Source organism: Myotis brandtii, unplaced genomic scaffold (genome assembly GCF_000412655.1).
Source record: "Myotis brandtii unplaced genomic scaffold, ASM41265v1 scaffold99, whole genome shotgun sequence".
NCBI lineage: Eukaryota > Metazoa > Chordata > Mammalia > Chiroptera > Vespertilionidae > Myotis > Myotis brandtii.
Window position 1 is genome coordinate 1,069,975 of NW_005372121.1, and position 8,367 is coordinate 1,078,341.

At 44.7% G+C, this 8,367-nt stretch overlaps 1 protein-coding gene and 1 long non-coding RNA gene across 2 annotated transcripts in view; both read right to left on the reverse strand.

Moving 5' to 3' along the window:
• Window positions 1–8,367, reverse strand: part of GOLIM4 (golgi integral membrane protein 4) — a 76,462-nt gene that overhangs the window by 10,771 nt on the left and 57,324 nt on the right. Inside the window, exons 11-14 of the mRNA XM_014533561.1 lie at window positions 6,923–7,173; window positions 6,403–6,482; window positions 4,423–4,532; window positions 20–187 (exon numbers count right to left, since the gene is read on the reverse strand). Of these exons, the coding sequence (XP_014389047.1) occupies window positions 20–187; window positions 4,423–4,532; window positions 6,403–6,482; window positions 6,923–7,173 (609 nt within the window). The remainder of the gene's footprint in view (window positions 1–19; window positions 188–4,422; window positions 4,533–6,402; window positions 6,483–6,922; window positions 7,174–8,367) is intronic.
• LOC106724829 lies at window positions 885–2,023 on the reverse strand. The gene is made up of 2 exons (XR_001360660.1): window positions 1,836–2,023; window positions 885–1,523 (listed from the first exon to the last, which is right to left on the reverse strand). It is a non-coding gene; the product is annotated as an uncharacterized LOC106724829 (long non-coding RNA).

The following is an 8,367-nucleotide window of genomic DNA, read 5'->3' on the forward strand; positions in this document are numbered from 1 at the left end:
CAGAATGGCCTCTGCTTACCACCAAATGCTCCTCCATTTCCGCGTTCCCTTGCTTTTGATGCCTTTGTTTTTGCTCTTCATTTTCATCTGGCAGGTTTTCCTCTCTCGCTTGCTCGGCCTCCTCAAATTCGTCTTCGCCTTGATTGTTAGGGTCGTCCGCGGGGTTGATGTCCTCCACAGCTGCCCTCTGTAAAATTTTAATGAAAAGCAACCACCACTTCAAAACCCGGGATCAAGTTTAATTTCATCTGAAAGGCCGCATGCGGGCAGAAAATGAAATGGTCCTTCAGAGGATGGCTCAGGTCTACCCGCGCCAAGTCGCACAAGTACACACCCCACCGTCAGAAGATAAAACTCCTGCGTTGTCTGTCAGAGGCTGAGGAATCTGAATGAAATATGATTGGCACTTCTCTTCTCTAAGGGATTCCAAATTGATCCTCAACACTTCACTATCACAAGTAATGGGGGCATCACAAAATAGGCACCAGAAAAACAGTTAATAAAAACCCAAAGACCAAGTAGGAGAAATAATTAACATGGAAGGTTTAGATGGGCAAACGATAATTTCAGTCACTGGTGTGCTGATTTTTATACAGACAAGCTTTCCTTCAAAGCAACTTTTTCCAGGTAAGTGGGTGAAAAAGCAGTTGAAGAGAAAGAAGGCCCACACCGGAAAGGACCCAAGAAGAGGCTACAGAGAAGGCAGGAAGGGGGCTAGTTCAAAAGTAAATGATCACCCCTAGTATGATCAAAGAGATCAACCAATGAACTTGTATGCATATATGCATAACCCAGGGACACAGACAATCGTGTGGTAAAGGCCTGGGTTTGGGGTAGGGGCAGGCTGGAAGAGGTCAATGAGGAAAAGAAGGGGACATCTGTAATACTTTCAACAATAAAGATTTTTAAAAATATACATATATATATTTTAAAAGTCAATGATCAGTTTCCAGTACAGATGACATTTCTTTACAATGAACACTGTCAGGATCCTGAGAGATCTGCACTGGCCGGGGACAGGACAATGAGAACCACGCTAACCCATTCTTGGCAATATGTTTTGAAAAATATCTCCCCCAACCCACCCTGCCTCCCAAGTAGTTCTCAGTTCCTATGTTCAACAAATTCCCTTCATATTACCAGCTTTAAAATTATCTTGGTTTTCCACTTAAGTTCCCAAAGCGCCTTTCAAAATAATACATGGCCTCATAAAGATTCCGATTTTAGAGCCTGAGCTGGGCAGAAAGGCGATGCGTGTGTGGCTTCCCCATCGCTCCAGTGTCATCAGTAGGACACTTGACCGAAGCAGCAAATGCTCTGGAGGTGGAGATGCCTCACAGTAGAATTTCCTCACTAGTGGCGTTCTCCAGACAGACTCTACTTCAATCCACTTCAGAGCCCTGGGCATGTTGGAGAGCTCACTGCAGCCTCCGCTGCACTATCATCTGTACATCCAGGCTGTACACCTTATTCAAGTGCAAATGACACTCTTCTTGGGAAGATAGAGACCGAGAGATCACCACCTGTACACTAAACTCCAGGTACTGCACCATCTCTTGTCATATGGGTTTCTTTTTGTGCATGATCAATAATTCATGTGGAGAGGAGAGACCAAGATGGCGGCATAGGTAAACACCGGAGACTGCTGCCGCAAACAACCACTTCAAAAATACAACTAAAAGACGGAACGGACATCACCCAGAACCGCAGGAAGGCTGGCTGAGGAGAGACTCTTCAACTAGAAGGAAAAATAACAGCACACCGAGGCTCAGAGGAGGCGCAGTGTGGAAAAAACTCAGGTGCGGAGGTGCGCGCGCAAAGCGGGCTGGTGCCACCTGTACACTAAACTCCAGGTACTGCACCATCTCTTGTCATATGGGTTTCTTTTTGTGCATGATCAATAATTCATGTGGAAATAGAAAAAAATGTCACACATTCTCTTCAGAAAGAAATAGCAAACCTTTTGCAAAAGTTAATAAGAACATACACACTAGCTCCAACTCTGCTCAAGTAATGAGTAAGGTTGAGCAGGCCTGGTTGTTATCTATAATAATAAAAGCATAATATGCTAATAAATCAGATGTCCTTCCGGACAACCTTCTGGATGAAGCCGTGCTGAGAGGGAAGCCCGGGTTCCGGGTGCCTGCCAGTGGCTGGAGGGAAGCTCAGGTCCCGGGTGCCAGAGGGAAGTAGGTGCCGGCAGCCGGGGGAAGGAAGGCCTACTCTTGCATGAATTTTGTGCACTGGGCCTCTAGTATCCTAATAAAATAACTAGATGATCAATTATACCTCCCTAAAGATGGGAAAAGGTGAAGGAATTAAGAAGTATAAATTGGTAGTTACAGAATGGTAGTGGGGAAGTAAAGTACAGCATGGGAATATAGTTAATAATCCTATATAATAAAAGTCTAATATGCTATGTGTCTGGTCGTCCAGTCATCAGTTCAACCAATCAAAACGTAATATGCTAATGATATGCTAAGGGCGCTCAACCACACTCTATGAGGAGCACTGACCACCAGGGGCTAGACCAGGGGTCCTCAAAGTTTTTAAACAGGGGGCCAGTTCCCTGTCCCTCAGACCATTGGAGGACCCGACTATAGTTTAAAAAAAAACTATGAACAAATTCCTATGCACACTGCACATATCTTATTTTGAAGTAAAAAAACAAATGTTTTCGGCGGGCCGCATATGGCCCGCAGGCCGGAGTTTGAGGACCCCTGGGCTAGACAGTCAACCAGTCGCTATGACATGCACTGACCCCCAGGGGGCAGAAACTCAACGCAGGAGCTGCCCCCTGGTGGTCAGTGTGCTCCCACAGGGGGAGCACCACTCAACCAGAAGCCAGGCCCACAGCTGGCGAGCGCAGTGGCAGTGGTGGGAGCCTCTCCCGTCTCTGTGGCAGTCAGACATCCCCTGAGGGCTTCTGGACTGCGAGAGGGCACAGGCCAGGCTAAGGAACCCCCACCCCCACCCCGAGTGCACAGATTTCATGCACCGGGCCTCTAGTATTGTAATAACTATGTATGGTGTCAGATGGGTATTAGATTTACCAGGGTGATCACTTCATAAGTTATGTAAATGTCTCATCACTATGTTGTATACCTGAAACTAATATAATATTGTGTGTCAAATGTAATTTAGAAATAAAAAGCATTAAAGAAAAAAATAAATGAAATAGATAAGACAAAAAGAGGGACAAGGAGGCTAACAATTTCTAATTTAAAGAAGGCATGGTGGAGAAGAGAGGCCAATGTTTCCTGTGTATTCTTCAGAACAAACAAACTGATGACAACAGCAAAAGACTATAAGTCACCAAAGCACTCAACATCCTCTGGATGCCACTAACTGGATACTCCCTCTCCCTTCCCCCTCATCCCTCTCAGGCACACTCTTGGCTTTTGCACAATCACTCCCTTGCTCTTTCACATTCCTGCTCTCTCAGACTCTCCTGCTCTCTCAGACTCAACACTCTCTCCAGCTCTTGCTCTTTCCTGAAAATATTTCAGGACGAGGGTTTCCTGGGGCATTCTTTCAAAATGCTAATTCCAGGGCTGGCAGGCAAATGTGTTTTGCCATCTCTCCATGCAAGTCGAGTGGGAAAGCCGTTTCCATCACGGTGGCTTTAGGCAGCCATCAGGACGACTTTCTCCACAATAATCAAGGAAGCACGGGGAGCCTTTTTTTTAATCCACGGGGTCAATATAAACAGGGCCCATGGGACAGCACAGGCTAAATTTTATAAACACGGTGGTTGGTTTACTAGCAAAAGAGGACAGGAAAGCTGCAGTAAGTTGTACAAAACACCTACACATAAGCACAAGAACACACCCCTCCAGCATTTGTTCTCTATACCCACAGGCAAGGCCAAGGCCTCAGACAACAACCTGAACTGGGAGTCTTGGTCCTCTTTTGGTAAATGCAATACAGCACCATGGTACCTGAGCAACGTTTTCACTTCTCAAACCACACATTCTTATCCATGATTTTATGAAAATGGTCACTGACGTACATACCACCCTAGCAGATTGCTCATCAATCTCAATGATAGTTCATTTCCTTTCTCTGGTTCTCTCTCCAACTCCCACACTTGACTTTTTTTCCCATCCTTCAAGATTACTACATCTTTCAGTGCCTTTCAATTTTGCTGTTATTTTATTTTTTAATTTTCATTTATTCATCAGGGAAAGAATCCTTTGGTGTTTTCCCAGAGCAAACTTGAACCCATTCTCATCACACACACACCCTCCATGGTGTACAGTTAACAACTCTGCTCACATCCTATGATGCAAGCCACCTTCCTCCTGTGCTGATGGAATAACAGGCGTATCTGGAGCCAAAGGCCGGGTGTGCGGCAAACCTGCCAGCTCCCTTTCTGCCTGTGGGTTTCCAAGTGTCATGCCCAGAAGAGAGGACACTTACATCTGCCTCAGAGTCTGGGTCCGCCTCCTGGAGCCCCTGTCCTCGAGGCTTGTGGCCGTTCTCTGGGTCTTCCTCTGCCTCATCTTGGTGCTGGTTGTCTCTCTCATAGGCTAGCAAATCAAAGGAACTAACATGAGCCAAGACGAATCAGACAGGATGCTTTCCTTTCACTAAACAAAAGCCACCAGGAGGCTTTTCCAGAGACCACTCACCCAATCTCTTCCTCCTGTGAGTTTAATTCAAAGTAAGGGGTACTTCTCATTGGCCTGGCTCAATGGATGAGCATCGACCTATGAACCTATGATGGTTCAATTCCCGGTGAGGGCACATGCCCAGGTTATGGGTTCGATCCCCAATGTGGGGCATGTAGGAGGCAGCCCATCAATGATTCTCTCTCATCACTGATGTTTCTATCTCTTTCCCTCTCTCTCTTCCTCTCTGAAATCAATAAAAATATATTTTTAAAAAAAGAAACAAAGTAAGACGTACTTCCCAGCTTTTCTGATAACGCCATGTCCTTTTCCCAGACTGCATGTCTAAGCAGATCATGTGGGTGAGTGGCACCATTCTAAGTCTCTGAAACAAGTGTGTATAACAGAAACTGCAATTTCCCACCCCCATCCCCATTCCATTTTGAAAAAAACAAACAAAAAAATAATCAAAACTCTCTCAAAGAAAGCCCAGTCAACTAGACATTGCTAAAATTACCAACTAATTTTGGTTAATATCAGGGGAAATGTCAAGGTACCAAAAGTAGAAATTGACACTGTTTCAGGAAGTAAAGGAAAACACAACCCATGTGTGGAACGAAAAAACAAACACTGCCCATCCTGTGCTTTCTGACACCACGCCATAACACAAATACGTCCACATTATGCTTACACAGGCATTTACTTGCTGCTTTTTGAAGAAGGTATTTTGATAAAGAGAATTTAGATAAGAGCATAACGAGAACTAATAACTTTTTATTTATTTATTTTTAATGATTTCAGAGAGGAAGGGAGAGGGGGAGAGAGAGAGAAACATCAATGATGAGTGAGAATCTTTGACCATCTGCCTCCTGCACACCCTCTACTGGGGATTGAGCCTGCAACCCAGGCATGTGCCCTTGACTGGAATCGAACCCAGGACCCTTTAGTCCGCAGGCTGATGCTATGTCCACTGAGCCAAACCAGCTAGGGCACAAATAACTTTTTAAGTAAGCTATAAGAGGAAAGGTTAAGTATACGGAGAGCATTTGACCTATAGGAAATAAAGACGCAGGATAACTTACCATCAGGTGTCAAGTGCTCCCAAGGACTCATTAAATAAAGAAGTGAACAAACCATTCTCTAGTCTTACTGATAATAGAACAAAAAAAAAAGCTTAAAGTGCTGACAGAAGGAAAAAAATTCCCTAAGTATAAGGGCTATAAACTCTGAGAATAGGCTATAGAGGGAGTCTGGGTAATCACCTTCCTTTAGACTTTAGAAAGGATACATATCTAAGTGCTAGTGTTTTCAGAGAGGCCGTTACTTCCAGTTCTATTGTCGGGGAGAGCAATATTGGATAAATTACATACTAGGGGCACACTATAAAGGAAAACTACTATTGACTTAATTTTTGAAAACTTTTCAGGCCATGATCCAAAAGCCTCCAAGGTAAGGAGAAAATGAAGACGTTTCCCAGAGCATCCTGGTCTTATGATAATGTGTCAGAAATAACGGTTTAGTATGCAAAAGCTCGGACTACTATTTATTTCCTACGCTGCAATGTTGCAGAGGGAGCGTTACCTTGGGCAATTTTGGCTACGAATGTGCACTATTTGGGAGGTTTAAGAAAAACTCAGGAAGGATTACGAAAAATACAGGAAGGATTAATAAAAAGATACACAGAACACAGGTCTCCTTTGCATGTACTCAGAGATGCATAGAACTCTGAGTTGATATATATTACCAAGCGCTTTTATTAAAACATTCATCATCTAAGAAGTCTTACCACCTCCTTCTTCTTCTTGGATGCCCTGGTCCTCTGGTCCCTGAACAATATCATTATCCATAGCATCATAATGAGCTTGCTGCCTGCAAGGGCACAAACATTATGAACTCAGCAACACAAATTAAGTAGCACAGTTTGACGTAAGTCATTTATCTTTAAGGACAGTAATAAACTAATTTTTCAACTTTTTAAAAAAGCCATACAAATTTCTTTAAAAAGCTTATGCAATTAGGTTGCCAGGTATACTTTCAAAGGACACCTTAAAAACAATAAACTACCTTTCAAATGATAAAATAAATCCGGCACAAAACCTGCCAGATTATTCTGAGACCTAAACTGTCATTTTAAAGCAGATAAAAAAAAATGTTGGTTATTTTTAAAATTCAACATTTGGAATTTAATTCTGCCTCAGCTACAGGAGCAATAGAAGCCCTTCAAGTGCACGGATAACAAATGCACGAAGCTGTTTTTAATCCGCTTCTAAAACCAGAGGAGGGCTTATCCAAACTCATCAGAAGGCTACCGTAGCTGCTCGGGGCGCTGTGGCCGCCCCTCCTCATGCCGGGCCTGCCTCTGCCGGGCCATCTCTTGTGCCAGAAGCTGCTGCTGCTGCTGCCTCAGCAAGTGTCCCTGCAGCCTCTGCTGGTGCAGGGCCTCCTGGTGCTGTCTCAGCCGCTGGGCCTCCTCTGCGCGCCTCACCGCCAGTCTCTGCTGTTCCAGCTGCTCCTCATACGGAGATCGGAATTTGGTAATGGGCTCTGCTGAAGGACGCACCTGGGGAAAACGAGTTGGAGTTGAGCAAAAGCAGTCAGGTCCTCTGAATTCTCCCTTCCTTTGTTTCTCATGACAAACTCGGGAGGCCGGGTTGGTGCATTAATACCTCTCTGTCCGGTGAACAGTGACGACACATGACATCCAAGGTCACCCAGCACCAGGACTCCTATTTCCCAACTCCCTGTGAGTCACCCTTGGCTTCTTAGTCACTGCTCCTCCCGACTTACTGACATTAAGGCCAATTTTCAACGTGCTCCCTCTCAAATGGGAGAGGACAACGAGGAGAAATCAGTGTTGAACCTTAATTAAACTTATGTTCAAAGGCTCTGCTATAAGCGGAAACTTGGCGACCTCACACTAATTGGGGCAATTTGTGAGCTTGAGGCTAAAGACCTAGGGATGCTAATTAACTCTAGCAATGTCTATACCAATCGCAGGCTCAACAGCAGCAAAAATAAGTGAAATTTCAGATTAGGGTGCAAAAGCAGAGAACCAATTTTATTCCAAGAAACAAAGAATGGGTGAGAAGACAGTACCTTCTGATCAAAGGAACAAGTGAGGCAGGAATCCTCAAGCCCCACTCCCACTGAGAGCTCCACCTCTCTCCTCCATCCCCAAGGAGACAATACCCAGAGCAGAACTGCTTTGGAAGCAAGCCACAAAGGACACAAAACTGGGGGAGGCTTCTTGCGGCTAAGTTGGCAACATTATCAGAGCCCCGCCACAGAGGCTGGGACACCTACTCAGCCCAATGTCTCCAGCAGCCTGAAGGCTTGGAGAGTTCAAGGCCAAGCACTGGTTCAGTTATAAATAAAAGGTGGCCAGTCTCTATGCTAAGACCAGATAGCCTATTGTTGAGGATCAGCTGAGACAGCGGAAGAAAGGTACCTAGCTGCATTCAGTGTTGCTTTAAAGTTCTTTTAAAGTACTATTTATAAAAATAATGAATGATGGGTCTAAATCTCACTTAAGGCAGAGGGGAGTGCTCAGTAGGGGGAGTCTGAGCAGAGGTTAAAGATGCTCACCTAGTGGAGTATCCTTAAGTCAGTGGTTCTCAACCTTAGCTGCACATTAGAATCACCTGGGAATCTTTTTAAAATCCTGATTCCTGGGCCTCGTCCTCCGGAAATTCTGTTTCTTTGTTATGGGGTGGGGCCACAACATTAGTAACAAAGAAACAGAATTTCCGGAGGA